Source organism: Pongo abelii, chromosome X, assembly GCF_028885655.2.
Source record: "Pongo abelii isolate AG06213 chromosome X, NHGRI_mPonAbe1-v2.0_pri, whole genome shotgun sequence".
In the NCBI taxonomy this organism is placed as follows: domain Eukaryota; kingdom Metazoa; phylum Chordata; class Mammalia; order Primates; family Hominidae; genus Pongo; species Pongo abelii.
Genome location: NC_072008.2, coordinates 99,345,703 through 99,372,132, shown reverse-complemented (window position 1 = coordinate 99,372,132; position 26,430 = coordinate 99,345,703). Strand labels below are relative to the sequence as shown.

The 26,430-nt window shown below is 34.5% G+C and overlaps 1 protein-coding gene across 9 annotated transcripts in view; it reads right to left on the bottom strand.

Moving 5' to 3' along the window:
• Positions 1 to 1,320: 1,320 nt before the first annotated feature.
• The window catches only part of FAM133A (family with sequence similarity 133 member A), a 38,988-nt gene continuing 13,878 nt past the window's right edge, over positions 1,321 to 26,430 (bottom strand). For 3 of the 9 annotated variants that reach the window (XM_063721200.1, XM_054544825.1, XM_054544826.1), the window contains exons 3-4: positions 15,124 to 15,166; positions 1,321 to 4,272 (exon numbers count right to left, since the gene is read on the bottom strand). In XM_063721200.1, the coding sequence (XP_063577270.1) occupies positions 3,423 to 4,169 (747 nt within the window). In that variant the 5' untranslated portion in view covers positions 4,170 to 4,272; positions 15,124 to 15,166 and the 3' untranslated portion in view covers positions 1,321 to 3,422. Of the gene's footprint in view, positions 4,273 to 15,077; positions 15,167 to 26,430 lie in introns of all 9 variants that reach the window. The other 6 variants (XM_063721201.1, XM_002831868.2, XM_002831867.2 and 3 more) reach the window with 2 other exon arrangements.

Sequence of the window (26,430 nt, the reverse complement as noted above, 5' to 3'; positions counted from 1 at the left end):
TCTTTACAAATTACCCAGCCTTGGGTATTTCTTTATAGCAACGCAAAAATGGTTTAATGCAGATACCATTTTCTCTGATTTTGTATATGAAGAAATTGTGTCATAGAGGTAGTGAAATAACTTATTTTGGGTCACATGTCAAGAAATGGCAGAATGAAAATTTCAACCTAGTGCTGAGCTGAGAGCTGAGGCTCATAACACGAAGAGTCCATGAGTCTACAAAATACATAATACAAAGCAAATTAAACTTAAGTGGCATGAAGAGTCAAGAAAAAGTGCTAGAGCCTATATCAAAGAACATACCTTGTTTGCAGCTCAGGCAGGAATGAGAAAGTCAGTTCAACTTTAAATTACATAGGTGATTTTGAATGATTGTCTATATTTTCATGAGACATGACGTAGTTACAAACCTACATCTTAGATTAAATATGTCTTTTTTGTAAAATAAATAGGGCCAAACAGAAATGACTACAGAAATGTCACAATGTCAAATGAAACTTTTCTTCAAAATAAATTTATAATTATCAAGAGAGTTGTCACAAGATAAAAAAGAACTCTAAATTTTCTTGTTTCCTTATCTCCAATCTAAATCTTCACCTGAAGCCTGAGATGTTTCAAATTCCTTTTGTGATCAAAATTAAATTGTGAATCTAGAGTGTATCAATTTTTCCCATCTCCCATCTTCTTTCTTATTTACTTTCTCACTGCTGCCCTTTCCATAGCCAAAGCAAGTTGAATGTTATAGCTAAAGCTGTACTCCTTACTAAGCACACAGACAGATCACTAATAACAACTTTAGTGCTTTTCAAATAGGGACAAAATTATGTTGCTTTTAATTTAGAAGCTACATATTAATGTTCAACTAAATCTATTTAGTGTATTATCCTCCATATTTCTATAGCACTTTTCTCTGCTGTAAGTTCTATAATTAATATAAAAAATAGCATTCCTCTTCTTCATCAAGTCCTCATTAGTACTTTTAAAATTTCCTTCTCAAAAACTTTACTGGAACTTTTTTACTACAATCAACAGAATAATGTAGTTTTATTTCCTAGGCAGCATTTCTGATAAGCATGAAATATGGTAGACCACTCTCTCCCTCAATCATTACATAAAAACCAGTGCAAATACAATGAGTATTTCCTTCTACTATGGCATAATGATCACTTCTGAGTCAATCTGTAGACTACAGAAGAATGTGATAGAAGAAGGTGAGTTATTTTATGTAAATAATGAAATAGATGTTCTAGAGTTCTGTGTTATTGGTCAGATTTAGGTTAGGTGATTCCGCAGTAATAAAAAGACCTCAAATCACAGTGGTTTAACACATAACAGTTTATTTCTTACACTTAAAAAGTTTACTGCAAGTCCATTAGCACTCCAGTCAGGTCCCTTCTAAACAGCGACCTAAGGACCGAGGTTGCATTCGTCTTGTAAGTACGCCATTTGGAACATCTTGCTTTCAGGTCACCATGACAGGCAAAAGAAAACTGGAGGGTCATGCAGAACTTTTTACAGTCCAACATGGAAATAGAAAATCACTTCTGTTTACAATCCCTCTGCTTGAAGTAGTCAAATGGCATTGCCTAACCACAAGAGGTTTGGAAGTGAACGGGAGCAGATAGATATATGATGAGCTGTAAATGCTTTTGCCATATTCTACAAATAATATAAGCTTATAAAAGGCATTTTAATGAACGATTCTGAAAAACTCTATATGGATACAAAATATCCCATAAATGTAATTGTTTTTATCAGCATAAACATATATTTTCAGGAAAAAGCTAAAGTTATGAAGCTCCAAGGTAATCTAACATGGCATCACTATAATGTTCCAAGAACTTTAATGAGAGATTCCAGTATTTCCAATGCAAAAAATTTGGCAGCCAACATGTTATTTATGTAGATGTTTTTTATCTTTATAATTTTACTTGTGATTGAAGGTAGCTGAGATAAAATCTGCTATTTAAAAACAATAGCTATTGAGCCTTTCATCATGCCAAAATACTTTGTACCTATGATATTACAATTAGCACATCCTCCATCACAGGTGGTTTTTGAGACACAAATTTATAATTTATGTTACTCTGATATATAAAAATGTAAAGTAAAAATATTTTTTCACTTATTTTTACACTAGTGGTAAAAGTGAATCAGCAACAGATACAAGGCACCAAATTGTAGGAAAATATGGACACAGGAAGATCAATGATGTCATTATCACCTACATTTAACTTCTATATAAATTCAATATTAATGCTTAAGACAACAATCTTTTCAACAACAATCTTACTAAGATTTTGGCAGTAGTTTCATGTAACACACGGCGTACTAGAGGTCTGGCACTCAACTTGCGTACAGTAACCAGCTTCAATATGAAGGCATTACATATTTTTTAAAAAAAACCTTTTCACATGCTAAATATTTTGGCAAGGGTGCAATTAAACACAGTAATGAAATTAATATAGCAAGGTTAAGAAACTAAAAACTTGAAACTTATATCCTAAGCATAAATCATATCTTAAAAAAGGATCATCGGTTATATAGAATATGGTCAGATAATTAAAACTTAACAGTATAAAACATGCAAAAAAAATTTCAGAATATTTCTTAATCAAACAACATCAGGGTCTGTTTAGAATGGTTCCCATACAAAATGGGTATAAAGTTATTTCAAATCATGTAACATTGTAATACTAAATATTATTCAGTACTGTATAGTAAACAGTGCTGAAGAAGAGGTAAATTTCATAGATATGGGGGCTTACTTATGCTGTAAACTTCTGTCCTTCTTGTTCACTTGAAGCAGCATACAACACCCCAGAATTTCATAAAGTAAGAAAAGGACGGCTGCTGCTCTGGCAAAAATAGGATGTGTAAGAGTCAAAGGCACACTATTCAGCTAGCCACAGTGATTAGCAAACACTTGCCCTTCCCACCCCACATGCTCTTTCCCCATGTAAACAAAGATTCATTAAAGAAAAAAGGAAAATGAACTAAGCTTATTTACAAAAGCAAGGAATTTGAGACATCAATATTAAGTCCTCGCATCAAAAATACCAACTACAATTGTCTGGAAATTACATTTATGTTTCATTTATGGTGATATTTCAAAGATGTACTCGAATTAGATACATTTAACCTTAGATACACTTTTTTTGTCAAAGTTATTCATTATCTAACACATTTTACTTTAATTTCAAACATTTTATTCACTGGTATGACAACAGAATTTTAGCTCTCAGAGGAATTAACCATTGGAAGGAAGGACAAGCAAACAAACAAAAATGTATATTGAAGTTGCCAGCAGCCACTATGCCCCTTTCTGGCACAGTGGGATTTGATAGGCAACTCAAAGTCCAGAAATAATTCTACTAACACAGGGAAACTTGGCAAACTCATTCTTGCTTTTTTTCTTGATGTTACCTTGACTTGTGACTTGATCCAGACTTCTTTTTCTTCTTCTTACTATGTTTCTTGTGCTGTTTCTTCTTCTTCTTCTTTACTTTTTCCTTTGCTTGTTCTCGCTCTTCACACCTTCTCTTCTTTTTTGCTTGCACATCCTCTTCATAATCTGATTCAGATGAGGACTCAGATGATAAAGGTTTATCATCAGGGTAACTTTTCTTTCTTTTTTTGCTGAGGCTTCTTATATCCTTTTCTTTCTCTGTTTCATCCTTTGACTTCTTTTTCTTTTTTACAGACTCCTTGCTCTCTGATTCTGATTCATACGTAGAGCTTTGGGATGATTTGTATGAACGGTTCTTCTTTTTCTTTCTCCTTTTTCCTTGTTTCTTTTCCTCATCCTCAGAATCTGAAGAACTGCTTGAAGAATCAGAGCTTGATGAAGAAGATGAAGACCGACAAGATTTCTTCTTTTTCTTTCTCTTTCTTTCTCTTTTTTTAGATGAGCTCTCATTTCCACTTAATAATTTCTCTCTGCTTTTTTCAAGTTCTTTCTTCCAATTTTCATTCATTTTTTCTTCAAATTCAGCTAATGCTTTTGAGCCTGTTTTTTTATTTTCTAATTGTTTCTTTACTTCTTCCCAGGTGGGTCTTGGTCGATTTAGATAATCTTGGATTGTTGGGCCCACAGATTGAGTTGGGCCTCTCCATCTGGCCATTGCTATTGGATTCATATAGGCTACCCGATTATCCCGCTTCCCCATGGTGCCTGACGTTTCCAAGGGCAGACTCTCAGTTGCCAAGGAGAACAAAGATAGACACTCGCCTTAAATTCTTTATCTAGTGAAATATCAAGCAAGCTCCATTCTGTAAGAGAAGCAGATGGAATGATTACAAATCACCTTTAATATAAAGACAAACAAACATATAAGCTTAATTGTTCACTGCCTATCACAGAGTACAGTAGAAATTTCCAAAATCTTATACCATGGGAACAAACAATATACACATTTAAAAATTTTACATATTACAGACACTGTGGTATAAACATAATATAAACTAAAAGTGTTTTATATACCTCATGTAAGATTCTGACAGATACCTAAAATATTTAATAGCCATTTTCTCTTACATTGTATGATACTTACCTTTTTCCTTTCTTTCATTCCTGCTTTATATAGTATATAGAGAGAAATTTATATAACTAAAATCTGTACCAGACAGACCTTCGCCAACTCAAGAAAGTACAACACAACCCTCTCCACTCCTTTTGACAGAAGCCCAGGAGTCATAACTGAAAAATCCTTCTCCCTCAACTGTCAAATCCAATACATTACTAAATCCTGATATTTAAACCTCCACGATAGGCCTCATATCCATTCACTTGTCTCCAAATATGCTGTCATCAACTTAGCCCAGGCCACTATCATCTCTCGCTTGGGCTATTAATCTCTAGTACCTAGTAAGTGTTTATTCTCTGTCAAGGACTGCTTAGTGTTTGCAATGGATTATTTCATTCAATCTCAAAGCCAAACCTATGAAGTTGATCCTATCATTGTCTCTATTTCACAGATAGATAAACTGAGGCTTAGAGAATTCGAGTAAAACTCAAAATTTGAACATGAAGTAACATGGCTAATAAATGGCATATCCAGGATTTAAACAAAGGCAGCCTGATTCCAAACTGCACAAATAAGGCAACACCAAATTGTCTCCTTACATCAATCTCTTAATAGGTAGCATTTTTCCAACCTTACTCCCTTTTATTCTAGTCCCACACTGTAAACAGAGGGATCTTAAAAAACTCCAGTGGCTTTACATTTTAATGAAAAACAAATCCAATCTCCTATAAGGTCCTATATGATCTGCCCTACTTCTGTCTCTTACTTTTGTTTTGTTTCACTCACCTTTTTTCTCAATGCTTTTAATTTGGTTCCTGGAACATGCCAAATTATAGGCTTAGCCAGCATGGCCAATTCCACCTCATCCTTCAGGTTTCAGCTTAAATGTCAATTCCTCAGAAAGTCAACCATTAGGTTAAACTATGTAAAACTATTTTATGGGACACAAACAGTTTAAAGATCAACAACTTTTTATGGCTCAACCTTATACTAAAGTGGTTTGCCTCTCTGTCTACCCCTCATCTGCATTTTTCTGTATGATAGTTCATTGTTTATTTTATTCGTAGCATTTATGAAATTGGTAATTATTTTGTGATTATTGCGTTATACATGTGTATCCACTGATAAATTTAAGACCAAGAAGGGTAAAGGTCATGTGTGGCCTATCTTATTCACCACGGTGTTCCCATTACATGACATAGAAACTGATCCATATTAAGCACTCAATAAATATTTTCTCAATAATAAACAAATAAATAAATGCATGGATGGATGGATGGGCAACTCTGAGAGCAAGGAGGATTCAGAGGGAGTGTCCTGGAGATGGTGATGTCTGTATAGGGTCTTAAGGAATGAACAGGCATTTACCCAGAAAATGAGGAAATTAAGGACAATCTTGGCAGAGGAAACATGAGAAAAGAGCAGCAGGTATTTAGAGTTGATGGAACCTAAAGATCAAGAGGGCAGGGGGAAGGAGGTAAGTTTGCAGAGATAAAAAGAAGCCTAAATATGGAGGCCCTCTTAGGTCATTTGAAAATCTTGAATTTTGTCCTATAGTTGATAGAGAGCCAATAAAGTCTTTTATATATAAGAGAAAGATGATCAGACATATAATAGATTTTTCTATCAATCTCCATCTTAAATCTGATCCTTGAAGTCAACCTAACATACCTACCCATCATAATTATGCTCAATGCTATAGACATTTCAGTGACTCTTGGTGATAGTTTCCAAAATCTTATTTTCTGTGTTCTTGATCTTATTCTCCTTCCTCCTTAGTTATAGGCAGCCCTTTTAGGTCTTTCTGTAATTTTCATTCTTACTCTTACCCTAACCACGTCTCAAATATCATCGTGTCTCTGATTTGACCATTCGAAACTCTTAAATACTTCAGTTCATATTCAACTTGCAGCTTCTTTCTGTTACTTGACACTTACAATAGAATATTCCATTCTAACTTCAGTCCCCTGAGACCTAGTCCTGACGTCAGCTAGAAAGATAGGCAAAGGCCAGTTAACGAAGGCTTTGGGTGGTATGCTAAGGAGGTTGGAATCTCTCCTGTGGCATTTACAGTGAAGCTAATGGGGAGACACTATTTTAAGCAGAAAAATGATATGGTCATATTTGAGTGTTTAAGGACAATTATTTGCACAGTGAAAGACAGATTGAAGTCAGGTTAAGACAGAAGGCAATGGAACCACTTAAAAATTCATGTAGACAAGAAATGAAAGAGTCTGAACTCAAACAGCGACACTGTGAATGAAAAGAATGAGAAATACATGAGATATGCTGAGAAGATTCTATTGAAATTAGTGACAAATTGGATACAAAGGATGAAAAAGAGAAAGAAATCTGGGGTAAGGCTCTGGCTCGACACATTAGACCAAAGGCAATGACAATGACTAGGTAATAGAGAAAATGGCACAGACTTTGAGAAAAGGTTCTAGTTTCCATTTTGGACTCCTGAAGTTTGAAGTGCCTATGAGATTTATGAACCATTACGCATGTAAGAAAGAGGATGTATGGGAATTGGCACTTTGGAAAGTGATCTGAGTTAGAGATACTGAACTGGCAGTCGCTGAGTGATAGCTAGGGTCATGAGAGAAAACTAAATTACTTTGCAGGGAAATTTCAAGTGAAAAAAAGTTTGAGCACTGGATCCAACTGAACACCAACATGCAAGGGGTTGGCAGTGAATGAAAAACCTACAAAGTATGCATTAAGAAATTAGCCAGAGTAGTAAGAGCTGGACCAGTATCAGAAAAGAAAGAGTCAAGAAACACAGGGTGAATAAAGTTTCAAGGTGAGCATAAGAATCCTTATGACTCTGTAATGTTTAAATTTTCTACAAAAAACAAGTATTATCCTTACCTTTGAAAAATTCATAAAAATAGAAAAGATTTGTTACAGACAACAGTATTAAATGCAGAACATCAGTCAAGTTCAGATCTGAAAATGTCCATTATACTTAGCTATTAAGAAGTCATAGTAACCTTTGCTAATGCAATCTCAGCTAAGTGCTGAAGGCACAAGCCAGGTGACAGTGGGTTAAAAGACTGAATTGGAAGTGAGAATGTAGAGACCTAGAGTACATAGTTACAGTCGATACAGAAAGTCAAGAGATAAGAAGGCAACCATGAAAGATGCAGAGTTAAAACTCTTTTATGTTTTTTTTTCTACATGAAAGAAACTTGAGCATATTCATAGGGCATCTAGAAGGATAAAGTACAAAGAAAACATGTTTTAAAAACATAGGTAAGAGAAGAAATAACTAATGTGGCAATATCACAGAGAAAACAGAAAGGAATGAAATTAAACTCAGAGATAGAAAGAATTTCCTCTCCCAAGAGCAGAGGCAAGGAATAAAGAAAGGGAATGGATGCAGGATTTTTTGGAGGGTGGTAGGAGGTAAAAGGCAGAAAGATGAAGTATTTCTCACATAATAGCCTTCATTTTCATTTAGTGGTAAGTGCCAAGGTCGTCTGCTAAGATTAAGACAGGATAGGAGTTTTAAGACCAGTAATTAAAATTTGGAGTAACAACAGAGAATAGGAGTTGCCAGCAACCACATAAGTGTTGCTGGAGTTCTTCTGAACTGAAGAATCTGTATGATCCTTTCCTAGAAGATAAATCAAATTGAGAAAAGAGAAAAAGTAACACCAACAAAGTCTCTTGCTCAAACACTCTGTTTTAAAAGCATTGTGGCTTACCTTCTCTGTTTCTATTATAGAACAAAGAGTAACTTGATTTTCTGTACATCTACTTAGTTTCATGAAATATGCTAAAATCCTGTAAAGGTTAGATATAAATTGTGACAATCATGCTAGTAATCTGGATATTATAATAATATTTGTTCATTGATTCTTACACTTCCCTTTTGATAATCTATTATGTGCCAAGATACCATGCAATGGATATTACAGTTTAGTAAAGGTAATAGTTATTACACAAATATGAAACAAATGAGTATATAATCATAATCATGACTGGGGAGATGAAGGGAAAGTACAGGATGCTATGAAAGAAACAGAGACCTAATTCAGAAGGGAAGGTCAAGTCTGAGTTACTGACATATCATCTGAGACCTGTGGTATAAACCAGAGCTAGCCAGAAAAAGTAGTTAAACAGGATGGGAGTAATAAAAGAGCCAAAATTGTTTGAATGCCCCAAGCAGAAGGAATATCAGATGCTAAGGCCTTGAGATACAAAGGAAAAGCTGAATACAGTGCAGAATATTCATATTACTTTTATAAACTAGTAATCATCTCAATTTATCCTTTTTGAAAGTGATTATAACATCTGTTATGAAACATACTTAAGTAAATGTCAGTATAAATGTAAGATCACTGAAAAGATATTTAAATGTTTCACAATGTAGTTTCTACCACAAATATCACTAAAACTAGTTATTTTAAAGGCTACCTCTAAATCATTTAAAGATTACAAATGATTCCAGTGAATTTTCACTGAGATGTATAATTGTAGATAAATTCTCACAGATACATAAATTTGAGTTGAAGCATCTTTTTCAAAGTAGCTGGCAATTCCTCTAAGCCTTAATCTGAAGCATTCAACTCTTCTGCAAATATCTGGACATTTGGATGAGGCTCCTATTTAAAAAAAAACCTTAATGTTCTTTGTTCACACTAGCTCATGTAAATTACCATGCTGCTGAAACAAATGTATCTTAGAAAAATTCTTAAAGGATTTAAGATAGGAATGGGTCTGTCAAATTATGAAATGACAATAATCTTCACATACAACAATATCTTTAATTACCACAATATGTTTGGCCATTTCACATTGGATGATAATATAGAAAATAACAATAGTGCAATCTAAGTCACAGGACAAATGAAAACTAAAGAGGGTTTTTTGGAAAATTTAATCATATATATTAATTTCCAGGAAATACATAGCTCTAGCAAGAGTGTGTAATATAATATCCTTTTTTCCCTAAATAAAAGCCAAGCATGAACGCATCCTATTCTAGTTGTCAACATGACTGTTCTGAAGCAGAAATTATCACTCTTATCCTGACTGGAATCAACATGGTAGAAAACTGTGCAGTGTGGAAACAGTTCTTCTCATGTATATTCCCTCCCGCATAGTTCTGTCATGGAGCATTTGTCATTCTAAGGAAAATGTGAGAATTTAAAATATCTCTTCCTCTTTCTTCCCTCTACAGAATTGTCAAGTGACAAACAATCAATCTCTGCCATCTTAAGGATGATATCTGAAAGCTTATAGAAGCAACAAAATATTGTAGATGCAAGTGATAAGATAGAAAAGAATGACGTGAGAGGGTAGAAGCTCCAAGTATAAATGTTTGTCAAATGTTTGTTTTAAAGAAATGAGCACTTCACTCTCTCATTTACCTTAATATAGTAAGACATTTTGAATTTTGTATTCAGAAAAACAAACCATCACTATTGTTTAGCTTTTATGCCAATCAAGTGATATGTATTTTTAAACACGCTTTTTATTTAAAATAGTTTTAGATTTACAGAAAATCTGCAAATACTGTACAGAGAATTCCTATATCCCCTGCATCTAGTTTCTCTTACCGTTAATATCTTACATTGGTATGGAACATCTACCACAACTAATGAACCAGTACTGACACACTATTGTTAACTAATGTCCATTCTTTATTCAAAGTTCCTTAGTTTTCAGCTAAGTCCTTTTATTGTCCCAGGAATCCATCTAAGATACCACATTACAAGTAGGCATCATGTCTCCTAGGCTCCTCTGAACTGTGGCAGAGGAATTTGTTTTTGATGACCGTGACTGTCTTGAGGAGTAATCATCAGTTATTTATTTTATAGAAGGTTTATTTTATATTTATTTTATTTTATTTTTGAGACAGGATCTCACTCTGTTGCCCAGGCTGGAGTGCAGTGGCATCATTTCGGCTCACTGCAACCTCTGCCTCCTGGGCTCAAGCGTTTCTGTTGCCTCAGCCTCCTGAGTAGCTGAGACTACAGGCATGTGCAACCACATCTGGCTAATTTTTGTATTTTTTCATAGAGACAGGGTTTCACCATGTCACCACGGCTGATCACGAACTCCTGGACTCAAGTGATCCACCTGCCTTGGCCTTCCAAAATGCTGGGATTACAGGCGTGAACCACAGTGCCTAGCCTAGAATGCTTTTCAATTTGGGTTTGTCTAGTGTTTCTTTTTTTTTTTTTTTAATCATAGCTATAATTAGATTGTAAGTTTTTGGGAGAAATAACACAAAGGCAAAGTACCATTCTCATCACATCATATCAAGGGTATGTACTACTAACTTATCGCTAAGGTTACTAACCTTGATCACCTGACCAAAGTAGTATTTATCAGTTTTCTCCACTCTAAGATTATTCTCCTCCCATTTCCATACCGTACTCTTTGGAAAAAAAGTCACTATGTGCAGCCCACACTTAAAGAATGGGAAGTTACATTCCAACTTCTTGATGGTGGTATGCCTACATAAATTTTCTGGAACTCATCTGTACAGGAGATTTTTCCATTTATCCCCATGTATTAAGTCATTTATTTATACCAGTATGGATTCATGAGTATTAATTTTATACTTTGGGTAATATTCCAATACAATTTTATTTTGTTGATTAAACTATTCCAGCTTTGGCCACTGAAAGCTCTTTTAGTTAGCTCCTGTGTCTCTCTGACATTAACTCCCTCATTTTGTTTCTTAAGTACTCTCTTACTTGCTGGCTCTTACAAGATGCTCCAGTATCATTTTGTATGACCCCTGCATTAGCCCTAGAATCAGCTATTTCTACAGAGCTTGGGTTCCTTTTACTGCAGAACGATAATAGGAAACAAGACCTTGGCACTGGGTGTGCTTATTGCTATTGGGATATTGTTTCGTCCAGGCCTTCTCAATGGACAGAGCTACAAAATACATAAAATGTTTTTAATTCATCCAATCACATATTAAGTTTAAATTAAGCACTTTGCACGAGACAGGAATTATTTAAAGATGATATATAGAATACTGTGTTGACTATAATGGACATCTAGGTGATATGACTGAGTCATCATCGACAAAGTCCATTTATTTCTCAAGTAGTAGGAATGGATCTGTCCTGCATATACTTCTGAAATTCTTTGAAAGTCTAAGAGTATAGTCTAATAAAAAGCATAAAGGCCCTCAGAGAAACTAAATTCGCAAGCTTTGTCCCTTTAGCACTTTACCCTAGCCAAGAAGCCATGAACTAAATAACAATAGTTTCTATAGTTCCAGTGTCAATGCTTTAGGAAATCCTCTGTAGAAAACCATTATATACATAAATACCAACTTCAAATATGCATTTTCCAAGAAGGTACTTGTTTTGAAAGTGCATTTGATATGTTTTGGATACTCACTAGCAACTTTCTTGATTCTTCCTTGACAACAGATTTTGCTCTAGAGCCCTATGTTCAGATGTAGTGGGACATGACTACATATGAAGTAACCAAAATGTCCTAGAGCCCTGAAAATTCCAGCCCCTCTATTTCACGGGTCACCTTACATGAAACAAATCTAATTAAATACTAGTTTATTTCCATCTGTGTGATAGGACTACTTATATAAAAATACACCCCAAACAAATAAGGTTTGCCCTATGTTATCTGCCCATTGTCCTAGTTCCTATTTAACAAATGTCTTGTAAGCTTTGTAGAAATCCTTGACAAGTTTCCTCAAATTACAAATCTTATTAAGCCAGTGTTGTTCAGCACTGAACACCTAAAATCAATTTTATTTGGATTTGACCAGTATGCAAATGAAAAAATATTTCAAACTTTCAGGTTGAGATCAAACTGGACTTTCCATTTATTTCTTATAATTTCATCTGCATTTTAGTTTTAAACTAAAGCAATATATTTTATAGTAGAGGACCATAATATGCACTTTGAGGCAATGCACTGTGCATACAAAGCGATTTGCAATCTAAAATATGTCAACATTTCCCTAGCATCTAGTTGTGCCAATATACACATGTCATCTCGTCTAACAACTTATCAAAGATAAGGACTTAAGCATAGGACGCAAAATACCAGGGGAGTTCTTTACTATTTTTCCCAGTGAGCATAATTCAAAACATATCTATTTGTGCATGGCTTTAAATAGCATTACTTGGTTTTACATGTATCAGTGCCTTCTGCAAACTGCCACCCCCACATAAATTTTTTAATGTATTTCTGAAAACAGAACAGAGAATTTGATGTAAATATACTGGCTGAGAAACAGCCAAAAGTATTACAGTTATTTATTGAAGCTGGATACACTTATATGAGTTTTAGATTTTCTCACATTAGAAATGTCTATGTATATGTACATGTCCTTAAAATCCAAAGGCCAGAGTATATTTGTTAACATAACTAAATTATAGATGGCTACTGAAAATAATAGCATGGAATGGTCAGAAGCATCAAAAACTGTGCAAATTTATATTATAATTATCATACTGGAATCAAAAAGGACTATATTTTCATAACTGGCATGATTTGAAAAAACATGTGGAGGGATCACTCAGTATTCATCGTCAGAGGGAGAAAATTTAAAATGGAAAAATGTCTTAAGCTGAGATTGAAACTGGATGGCAAAAATATATAACCTGAATGTAAGTGATTCATTCATTCACTCAACAAATTTTTATTGAGATCCTACTGTGAACCACACACTGGTATTGGAGAAGGCTTTATGGGGCTTACATTTTAGAGGAGGAAAATAATTAGCAAATTTGGGTTTTATTCCAAATATATCAGAATGAGTCTAACCAGGACTTTAATAGAAAATATTGGGAGTGGCGGTTGGGGGATGGATAGAGGAAAAAGTTAAATGACATAATGAGAAAACAGGCAGATAAATCTAGAATGTGGAAGATTCCATAAAACAGCTGATTTCTTCTAAAAATCAATTTCATGGACTAAAAGAAAAATTATTTTAGGAAAAAACTTTAAAGAGACATAACCTTGATTTAATCCTAGTTCAATTAAAAAAAAAACATGTATCAGAGGCTTCTTTCTAGAATGACGAAATGTTCTCAAATTAGATTAAGATGATGGCTGTACAACTTTTGTAAATTTGCAGTAAATTATCAAACTGTACACCTAAAATAAATAATTCTTATGGTATAAAAACTCCAATAAAACTGCTAAAAACTGGGGGGAGGCATCTAAGATATCTAATACTGATTAGGCAATAGATGATAGGAAAACAAGTAGCTTAAATATGGTAATACTGAGATTACAGAGAATGCCCTTATTTTTAGGCAATATATGCTGCAATATGTGCATATGAAGCATCATGAGGTCTGTAACTTACTTTCAAATTATGCAGCAAAACAGAGAAAGCAAGTAGAACAAACTAATAAAAGTTCTTGACTCTAGATTGCGGGTATATAGGTGTTAGTCTTCAGGTTTTCCAAGTGCTTAAAAATTTCATAAGAAAAAGTTGGAAAATATATTATTTTTAAGAGATTTAAAGAAAGCCGCTGGAGGGTATTAGGTAGGGAATGACAATCTGTTGTTACTGATCATATTAACAAACAAATTGGACCTGCTTACTATATGATTTGATCAGTTAGACAGAAATATCTCAATGATGTGAATACTGAATAAATTTAGTATTTATGAGAAAAAATAATTGATGATGAAGCTACAGATAGACTTGGCCTAATGTCATGTGTGTGGCAGTATGAATAGTGGTAATGCAATTCACCTTTCCTTTCTGCTTTCTATCTGTCCCATCTTTTACCTTTCAGTTTTGGCTAGTTTACTTTTGTTACACCAAACACACGAAGTCAAGAATCCCTAAGGTACATGGCATAATAACCAAAGACCTTAACTAAATCTATGAACTCCAACCTAAATAATTTAGCCACTGATTAACTCTTCCTCTTTTTCTTCTGCCAAATTCATTCTACCCTCTGTCTGTACTTCAAGCTCAGTAGCTTCTTTCTTTCAGTATCCCTGATATGCCATATTCCCTCTGCCCAAGACCTTTTCAAGTACTATTCCCTCCCTAAGGGCAACCTTAGTATCATTTACATAGGGAAGCCTTTCTTGATGTCCTTGAAAAAGTTAGGTGTGGTAATTATACTCTAATTATTTGTGTAATCATTTGTTTAATACCATTTCCCCCCACTAGATCATGGATTCTATAAGGAAAGCATTCATGTCTTGAGAGTTCACCACTGAAGCTCTCAAAAAAATAAGCAAATATGCATGCTATTATTTATCTCATTTACAAACCAAAAGAAACCACCTGTATTAACCTCATTTCCTCTAAAATCTATTGCTCCATTTCTCTGCTTACTGTTTTAGCAAAACTGGAAATAGCTACTTATACAAAGTTTACAACTCCTTTCCTCTCAGTCTCTCTTGAACTCATAGCAATGGAACTTTCACCTCAAACACTCCATGGGAATTTTTCCTCTCTAGGTTAAGAATGACCTCCATGTCACTAAATCTCATGATGAATGATTATTCTTCATTTTAACCTCATGGATCAGCATAATTTGACAGAGTGGATCACTCCCTCTTCCTTGAAACACTTACCTCAATTGGCTTGCAAGATAACACACACTCTAGGTTTTCCTCTCACCTTTTCCAGCTGCTTCTTTCCAGGTTCCTTTTCAGGTTCTCCACTTTTACCACAGATAAATGAGAAATAAGATAATGTTTGTCAAAGTTATTGCACTAACTTGGCAGTAAGTTTTAGGTTATAGAACTAAAACTTAAGAGTAACAAAAAATGTAAGAAAATTTGGGGAGGTATGTGACCACAAGAAAATATTGTTTTATCAGGCAAATTAATCACCCTTTTTAGAAAGTTACGATTAGCACTTTCTTACCATTATTGTTATTTATTCAATTGTGAACAACTATCTACTATAAATAACTATAGATTGCTCCCTGCTCTCCCACTTTTTCTACCTATAATTGTTTACCTAACGTATTCCTTCCTCACTGCCTATTGAAACCACTCTACTCTCAATCTAATCATTGTTCTAAAACCCAATTTCTGTAAACAAAATTCTTCCCCATCACCTACACTTCTATTTTATATTTCAATAGTGCTTTAAACCTAATAAAGCAAATTAATGAAAGAGCAACTGGGGTAATATTTATAAAATAATTTTCCCCACCCTAAGTAATCTAAGAAATAAATTCATTTTTAATGTTCCTCAGTGTCCCTAAACTTTGATTGCCAACAAAAACTGATGAATATAGAACTCTCTGACAGTAAAAACAGCTATTCCTACAAAACAGGAACTCAAAGTATGGTCCCATGACCATGGGGATCTTCAAGATCCTTTCAGGGAGTCTCCAAGGTTCTCCTTTTTCTAACTATGTATTTGTGTAAGGTCTGATTTTCTTCATATACTTCAACTAAAATATCATATCACAACAGACTGAATGTAGAAACAGATAAGAAAATTATTAAGCTAGGCATTAAGGAGATTTTAAAAAATATGCAATAGTATATCCTGTTTTCACTAAATGTTTTTAATTTGGAAAATACAGTTATATTTTATAAAGTGTTACCTGGTTAACAGGTAATGGGTTTATTCTTGGTATTTTCAAACGCGTTAAATATTGTAAACATTTCTCAGTTTTACTTTTAATACCACAAATATCAATAGCTACTATATATCAGATATTATTTACCACATAAATAAATGCTTTTTAAGGTTCTTGGTAACTTGTAACAGTGCAAAGGAATCCTCAGATTAAAAAGTTTGAGAAGCTTCGCTCTGAAAAAATTTTCTCAAATAATACCTACTGACCACCTGTCTTATTTTTATTGAAAACATATTTTTATTTTTAATACATTAACCTGCCTATGAGAGAGAGAGATATATATATAACTTGCCTATATTTATTAAAAATACAGATTTTTGATTTTGCAGAATGCCTATTAAATCATAATTTGGGGGGAACTTGTCATGAATTTACATTTTCAACATGGTCTCCAGTTGATTCTTATACACATTAAAATTAGAAAAATCAAGGGAAGGGGTATATAGACTTTGAAGTCTGATTAATTCAAACTCTAGTTCGGACACTTCCTGGTTGTAACCCTAGCCTATACTACTTTTTTTTTTTTTCTTTTTGAGACGGAGTCTCACTCTGTCGCCCAGGCTGGAGTGCAGTGGCGCGATCTCGGCTCACTGCCAGCTCCGCTTCTCGGGTTCACGCCATTCTCCTGCCTCAGCCTCCCGAGTAGCTGGGACTACAGGCGCCCGCCACCATACCCGGCTAATTTTTTGTATTTTTAGTAGAGACGGGGTTTCACTGTGTTAGCCAGGATGGTCTGGATCTCCTGACCTCGTGATCCCCCTGCCTCAGCCTCCCAAATTGCTGGGATTACAGGTGTGAGCCACTGTGCCCGGCCGCCTATACTACTCTTAAGCAATTTCCAGCTCTTAGTTTCCCCTCCCCCTATGTCCCGAATCCTATTCTAACTGCATATACTCAATCAAATAATTGCTCATTTCTTGAAGACGCTCCAAGATTTTGTATCAGAGAAGTTTTAGAGGCAGTAATCTGGGTCTGAGAGAAAGAACACTGGAAAGGAAAGTTGCACTTCCATAAGAGGCACGTTGTTTTAACTTAAATTGTTTTTAGGTGGCTATGAGAAGATGATGGCGATTTTAATGGGATTCTGTCTCCCAGGCTACTCCTTGGCATCAACACTTACCTATTTGCTTCTGCTATTGAACAGGGAGGGTCCCCTCAAAGGATTTTATTAATCACAGGCTTAGAAATGGTTAGAATGTTACCAATTTAGTCAGTTAACAGAAACCTAACAGAAACCCATGAAATTTTGCCCAGCAGTGAACCATCCTTTTAAGAAAGTTTTCATCTGTATAAAAGTGCTGCTTATAGTTCATTAACCCTCAGGATGAGAATTATACAGAGTGATGTTTAAAAATGCAGATTCCTGGCTGGGCGCAGTGGCTCACGCCTGTAATTCCAGCACTTTGGGAGACTGAGGCGGGTGGATCACAAGGTCAGGAGATCGAGACCATCCTGGCTAACATGGTGAAACCCTGTCTCTACTGAAAATACAAAAAAAAAAAAAAAAAAAATTAGCCAGGCGTGGTGGCAGGCGCCTGTAGTCCAAGCTACTCAGGAGGCTGAGGCAGGAGAATGGCATGAACTCGGGAGGCGGAGCTTGCAGTGAGCGGAGATTGCGCCACTGCACTCCAGCCTGGGCGAAAGAGCGAGACTCTGCCTCAAAAAAAAAAAAAAAAAAAAAATGCCGATTCCTGTGTTTCATCCCAGACCAAGTGTATCAGAATCTCTAGGAATAAGACCTAGGAATTTAAAAAATGTCTTCAGGGGCCTGGCATGGTGGCTCACGCCTGTAATCCCAGCACTTTGGGAGGCCTAAGCGGGTAGATCACCTGAGGCCAGGAGTTCGAGACCAGCCTGGCCAACGTGGTGAAACCCCATCTCTACTAAAACTACAAAAATTAGCCAGGCGTGGTGGTACGCGCCTGTAATCCCAGCTACTCGAGAAGCTGAGGCAGGAGAATCGCTTGAATCTAGGAGGCAGAGGTTGCAGTGAGCCGAGATTGTGCCATTGAACTCCTGCCTGGGCGACAAGAGTGAGACTCCATCTCAAAAAAAAAAAAAAAAAAAAAAAAAAAAAGGCTTCAGGTTATTATGATAGAAACTAAAGTCTGAAAACCATTGCCACAGGAAAAATTTCACATAAAAACAATACAGAGAATAGGAAAAATATGCATATTCTCTATCATCACCTAGTTCTTTTACCAATTGCAAACAGAAGGATGTTGTCACCAACATGCCCTTCTATATAGCCATATTTATTTCCTTCCAATTAGACACTATTATTCTGCAGTGTCCCAGTAGCACCAGGAGTAGCGAGGCTAATTCTCCCTGTCTAAAGTCATAAGATATTTAAGTATAAATTAGAATGCCCATGCAATAGCTTATACTGGGAAATATTATAAACACAGGAATGTTTAGTTTGATAACCAGCATATTATGTCTCTATTAAAGGATATACATACTTTTGTATGTATATCATACATTAAAATCATAATCAGAGTTTTCCTTGGTGAGCCTGAAATCATTAAAAAGAGAGTCAGTAGATTTTTTTAATGATCACTGCCTCAAGGTTTAATTTGATGTACTTACCCATCTCCATCATTGAGATAGGGACTGAAATATTCCAGTCTACTAATCAGGACACCCTCTTTCCCAGACAGTGCTGGAAACCTGCAACTAGCTCTCTGATTTTCCCTAATGGAGCAGTTTTCTTTCTGATAATTCATTCTCCTGTTAAATGATTAGATTTTACTTTTTCAATTTATAATCATGGTCTATTTGTGTCTCCTTCAGACTCAACCAAAACTCTGGATGTTTCCAAATTGAATTGTCTACTCACCAGTCATCTCTTTGGTTAATTTTGCGGGTGTTTTAATCTTATTGGAGATTTAAATTTTTCCTAATTTCACCTTGAATTTCTGACCCCTTTGTATTTATTTCACACAATACATCGAATTTTAAAAGTACAAGCAATCAACTTTTAAAGAGATCTCAAGAATGTTTAGTATAACGTCTATTAATTATAAAAATCCCATGGCAGAAGTTTTTCATTGTGTTATATTAACTGGAGAATATTTTCAAAGTGGTTTACTGCATCAAAAGATATTCCATATGAAAATATTATAAACAAGCATGTAATATTATCTTTCTCAAAAGATGCTCAGTAATATTGACATTTTTCATCTGCATTTTGCATTTCTACCTCTGCTTCTCTTGATCTCACTCTCACCTTCTAAACATACAAGATGATCCCTGTGCTGCCAACCCAATGTTATTTTTTCTCTGGGCTCACTTGTTCTTTCCCTTTAAAAAAATATACCTTGGGTTTTGTAAAAGGTCTAAAATACAATTGCTTTATTGTACTGGATAATAATCAACATTTTAATTTTAACAAATATTATATTCATAATCTATTATCTAGGTAATTCTTTATTCAACCTTTTACACTGTGGAAATACTTCAAAAGAGCAATCTGAAAGAAGCAAATGCTAACCTTGTTGTTACTTCAAAGTTAAAACTTTCTTATAAAACTTTTATAAGAACCATTAGTTACAGAAAGCAAAAGCAGTAAAATTAGTACTAAAATTCATGGATGAATGCTACCTTTAGAAGGGGTTTGGATTTCAAAAAGGGTTCTAATGTTGCATCTTAACTTGTACTGGTTATGAAACCATAGGCTGATCTTTTAGTCTTTATTAGGATAGTCTTCACATTGGTAAAATGAAAAATGCTGTCTCTACCTTGTGGGTTTTTGTGAAAATCAAATATAGTACTAATAGGGGCACACTTCAAAAAGGCAAATGTGTCATACTGATGTAATTTCATATTGTTAGAATTTTAATATTAAGAATTACCATGCTGTCACAAGGATATAAAGGGAGGACCATGTGGCTCTATTTAACAAAAATTCCAAAGCAAATTTTAAAATTAAAGAATATATATCTCAGTGACATTACACTCTCTCTCTCTCTCTCTCTCTCTCTCGTAAGCTTTTAGGAGGCTCCTATACATAATACAGATGGCTATACAAATATTGTACACTGGGTTTGCCCAGCTTGCATACATATTATTTATTCTTTTCTCTGTGCAGTCCATCTTCCATGCTGCCAACTCTAGTTGCCTACTTTAAAATAAAACCCTGACTTTTTAAAATGTCATTAGTTTGTCAGAAAGACCCTGGCTTCCACTTGCTTCTCCAAACTCATCTCCCCTTAACTTTCTTCCTCTTATTCTCTTTTCTTCTTTGACTCATCACTATAATTCCTATGCTACAGCCCTAGAAAATACCTTACAGTTACTCAAATATTTCTGGGTCTTTTCTAACTCTTTGACTTTAAACAATCATATTGTTTCCTTTGGCTGGAAACCTTTCCTTTAACCCCTGACTTTTCTGATCCTCTTAGTAGGAAATAATTTCCTTCTACCCTATATTTCCATGACATGTTGTTCACTCATTCATTCAAACAATATTTATGGAGTGTCTATTATGTTCCAAACACTGTGCTAGGAAATGCTGACAACATGGAAGTAAACCATACAATCATGGTTCCTAACCTCATAGATTTTATGGATGTTCATATTAAATAAATCACAAGTAACTACATAATTAAAAATATGACAGTGCCATAATGGTTCAATGGCAGCACATAACTACAGCCTAGTCTACAGGATCCTTAGGGCAGCAATGATGATTTATTCACCCATTATTTCCTGTGGTATTGAGCATATAAGAAGTGCTGGAATATATCTGTTTGTTTATTTAAATTACATAGCCAGTCTCAGTAACTGTTTCATCATCATGCTAAACATAGTCTATTCAATGCAAAAAAAGGAAACTATTCAGTAACCTAAATGTTTTGTCTTTATAAGACAAGTGGTAGTTTAACATGTTTTTTGACTGAATTGGCATCTCAATACATATTATGTTACTAAGCATTTGCAGCTAGAAGCGCTTGGAACATAAATTCTCATAAAAATACACAGATGACAGAACTTCCAGTTATGACTAGATGAGAAGATCAGGAAATCCTTTCCCACAGAAGTATTACAGGTTGAGTACACCTAATGTGAACATCAGAAATCCAAAGTGCTTCAAAACCCAAAAGGTTCTGAGTGGCAACATGACAGGAAATATTCATTGGAGCATTTTGGATTTTGAATTTTCGATTAGGGCTATAGAATCGGTAAGTATAATGCAAATACTTCAAAATCCAAAAAATCAAAAATCTGAAACATTTCTGGTCCCAAGTCTTTTGGATAAGGAATATTCAACCTGTATAAGCCTGGACAAAATTAACAAAAGCAACCATTTTGGTACTCTGGAAATTAACCAAAAACATACCTCCATCTGAGAAGCATTTATGCTTGAAAAATCTCTGACTTTTGGATAAGAATAGTAGGTAACTGTGGCCTACAGCTGCTCCCATAACTCCCCACCCTTAGCTCATTTAGCTCAGAGGTTCTATCAGGACGCATACACCGAAAAACACAAAACATTACTGAAAGAAATTAAAGAATATCTAACTAAATGAAGAGACATTTCATACTCTTGGGTTGGAAGGATCAACACTGTCAACATGGCAATTCTCCCTAGTTTGACTGATAGATTAAATCCAACCCCTATAAAAATACCAGCTGGCTTCTTCACAGAAATTGACAAGTTGATCCTAAAACTGACACATTGATTGGAAAATTCGTTTAAGAGTACAAGGGATCCAGAATAGCTGAAACAATCTTGAAAAAGTAGAGTAAAATTGGATGACTCATACTTTCTGATTTCAAAACCTACTATAAAGCCACAGTTAAGACAATGTGGTGTTGACATATAATATAAATAAGTGAAGCAGAATTCATAGCTTAAAAACAAATCCATACATTTATGGTCAATTGATTTTCTACAAAAGGACAAAGACATTTCAGTGGTGAAAAGGATAGTCTTTTCAACAAATGGACATTTGTGTATCCATCTTTTTTGAAAAGAAAGAAATTAGACACTTCACACCATATATAAAAAGTTAACTCAAAATAGATCACAGACCTAAATGTAAGATCTAAAGGTAAGAGCTAAAATTATAAAATTCTAGAAGAGAATATAGGAGAACATTTTCATGAGTTGGGGTTCGTCAAAGAGTTCTTAGGTAAAATATTGAAAGCATGTTTCAAAGAAGAAAAATACTATAAATTGGACTTCAACTTGTGTGACTCAAAAGTCATCATTAAAAGAACATAAGAGAAAATATTGCAAATCATACATCTGATCATATCCAGAATATTTGAAAAACTCTTACAAGTCAATAATTTTTAAGACCAAAAAATTAAAAATTGGCAAATAACTTGAATAAATATTTCTTCAAAGAAAATACATTAGGGAAATGCAAATCAGAAGTCCAACAAGAAACTACTACACATACACTAGAATGGCCATAATAAAAAAGGCAAATTATACCAAGTGTTGATGAGGATGCACAGAAAGTGGCCCACGGTGCATTTGTTGGTGGTAATGTCATATAGTACAGCCACCTTGGAAAATATTTTGGTAGTTTCTTAACAAATTAATCACAAATATACCATACAACACAGCAATTCTACTCCTAGAAATATATCCATGAGAAACAAAAACATTTGTCTACACAAATACATGTACGTAAACATGTATAATAGCATTACACACAATAACAAAAATAACTGGAAACAGTCCAAATATCCACCACCTAGTAAATGGATGAATAAAATGTGATACAGTCATACAATGGAATAGTATTCATCAATTAAAAATAAAAACTATTGATCCATGCTATAACATGGATGGATCTCAAAAACATAAGTGAAAGAAGCCAGGCACAATGAGGAATATACTGCATGATTCTATTTCGATAAAATGTACAGAAAAGGCAAATTTATATAGACAGAAAACAGAAGAGTGTTTGCTTAAGCCTGGATGTAAAAACAAGGATTGACTGCTAACAGGCCCTAGATAACTTTCTGGGGAGACAGGAAAATTCTAACAATTATGGTGATGGTCACACAACTCTCTATAAATTTACTAAAATTATTGAATTATACACATATAATGAGTGAAATTTATGGTATGTAATTATATTTCAATAAAGGTTTTTAAAAAACACACAGGGATATAGTAAATAAAAACAATTTAGTGGATTTTCTTAAGTCCTTACTTAGCATTTATAGGCTCACCGTATGCACCCATTTTCATAATTTCTACTTCTATACTAACACTCTTTACACCCAAGTCTATATCTCCAGCCCTGACTTCTAAGCCTTTTTTTTTTTCCAGTTTTCATCTCATATAGTTGGTTACCTCTTACACTACTCCTGGCAAAAGTTAACTCCTCCACCTCTTGCTTTCCTTCTCAATTTTCCCACACCTATTAGTGGCACCTATATTTTCCTATGTTTCTCACAACTTCAGTGTTGTCTTCAGTCTCCTTATCTTAATCCCACATTAAATTAGAAACCTAGTAAAAGTGATTTTCTCCAAAGCGTCTCTTAAATGTGCCCTTTCCATTGTCTCATCAACTAAGTCTTACTGGTTTGATATCCTTATGCATAGGTGCTAAAGCAATCTACCTCATGTTCTATCTTCATATCATTACAGTCCTTGAAAACTTGTAGTGTCTTTAAATTTACATATGCATTTTTTCAACCAAAAATATCTGCTGAAAAAAATACAGAAAAACAAAAAATAACCATGGAGTACACTACTTATATGTAAACATACCTTGTTGATTATACTTCCAGATATTTTAATGCCTATTTATACCCTTTATTTAAAAAAACAAGTTTATATACATAATATTTTGTAACCTGTTTGCATGACTAAATACTATATCATGATCATCTTTCTAAGTCAATAAATACTTATCACTATTGATAGCAGATTAGTATTCCTTTGGATAGATAGACTTTATTTTATTTAATCAACTATTACTTTTACCAAAATTTTAAAAAATTAATTAGAAAATGATTGTTGTGGCCAGGTGCAGTGGCTCACACCTGTAATCCCAGCACTTTGGGAGGCTGAGGTGGGAGGATCACCTGAGGTCAGGAGTTCGAGACAAGACTGGCCAACACGGTGAAACCTCGTCTCTACTAAAAATACAAAAATTAGCCGGGCATGGTGGCAGGTGCCTGTAATCCCAGCTACTCGGGAGGCTGAGGCAGGAGAATCGCTTGAACCTGGGAGGCGGAGGTTGCAGTGAGCCGAGATCGTGCCATCGCACTCCAGCCTCGGGGACAAGAGTGAGACTTTGTCTCATATAAAAAAAAAAAAAAAGATTGCTCTTTCCTATGATATTAAATCTAAATTTATAACCCTTGTATTCTCCAATACCATCTCTATATGTTCCAACATAATCCCTTTATGCCAGACAAAGCAATCTGCTTGTACCACACACATATATATATATAGTTAAGTCATGCATTTACATTTTCTTATATCCTTAGCACTGATATTTAAAATTTTTAGATTATTTATTTTACTTATTTATATAATTGTTCTGGGCGTGTCTCATACTTGTATTATTTTCTCTCCTAAATTAGATTGTGAACTACTCCTAAAGCAATTTTCAAGTTTATTTTTTCTATCCCCACAAAGCCATCAATATAGTGCTACATATACAGTAGGTAATTAAATTAGTATTGATTTAAATTAATGACTCACATTCTTGCATTCATTCATCATAAGTTCATTTGGCAAAAATGATTTTGAGAAAGTGAAATGAAATGAAAAACATTTATTATAAGTTAATGAACATCTACCTCATACATAACACTGGGTTATCAAGAAAACAAATAAATAAATGATACATGATCTCTCCTCTCAAGGGGTTTACAATCTATATGGGGAAAGTAAGGCACATAAATAGTTAGACAAATATACAAGACTACCATTCAAAAAAGATAATAACAAGCAATACATGATTAAAAGAAAATGAGGAATCAGAAAATCAGTGATTCGGAGACCAGTAAAAGGAGAGCTAAATCTTAGAAAAGATAAGTTGAATATTAAAACATGAGAGATTTGGAGAAAAGGCAACCCTTACACACTACTGATGGGAATGTAAATTAGTATAGTCATTTTGAAAAAACAGGTTGGTGGTGCCTTAAAAAACTAAAAATTGAACTACCATATGATCCAGCAATCCCACTTCTGGGTATATATCCTTCTGCCAAAAAAAAAAAAAAAAGACAAATCAGTATATCAAAGATGTATCTATATTCCCATGTTTATTGAAGCAATTTTCATAATAGCTACGATATAGAATCAACCTAAATGTCCATCAGCAGATGAATGGACAAAGAAAACGTGATATACAAGCATAATGGAATGCTATTCAGCCATAAAAAGAGTGAAATCCTGTCATTTGCAGCAACATGGATGAATCTGAAGAAGATTATGTTAAGTGAAATAATCCAGAGACAGAAAGATTCCACATGGTCTCCCTAATATGTAGAATTTAAAAAGTTGTTCTTATGGAAGTAGAAAGTAGATTAGTGGTTACCAGAGGATGAGGAAGGTAGTGAGTTAGTCGGGGGATGGGAAGAGATTGGTCATTGCTACAAAGTTACAGTTAGGAAGAATAAATTCTGGTGTTCTATTGCATAGTAAGATGACTAGAGTTATCGACAATGCATTGTATATTTCAAAATCGCTAGAAGAAAGGTTACTGAATGTTCATCACAAAGAAATGATGTTTAAGATGATGCATATGTCAATTGCCCTAGTTGATCATTATACAATATATATACATGTACCAAAACCACTATGTTGTAACCCGTAAATATGTATAACCATTATGTGTCAATCACACATCTTTTTAAATTTTTAAAACATTTTAAATTTTATTTCAATAGTTTTTGGGGCACAGGTGGTCTTTGGTTACATGGATAAATTCTTTAGTGGTGATTTCTGAGATTTTGGTGCACTAATCACCTGAGCAGTGCACACTGTACACAATATGTAGTTGTTTATCCCTCACCTCTTCCCACCCCTCCATCCGAGTCCTCAAAGTCCATTGTATCATTCTTATGCCTTTGCATCTTCATACTTAGCTCCCACTTATAAGTGAGAACATACGATATATCTTTTTCCATTCTTGAGTTACTTCACTTAGAAAAATAGCCTCCAGCCCTATCCAAGTTGCAGCAAAGGCCATTTTATTCCATTTTATGGCTGTTGTATATATACCACATTTTCTTTATCCACTCATTGGTTGATGGGCATTTAGGTTGGTTCCATATTTTTGCAATTGTGAATTACACTGCTATTAAACATGCATGTGCAGTCATACATCTTTTTACAAAGTAAC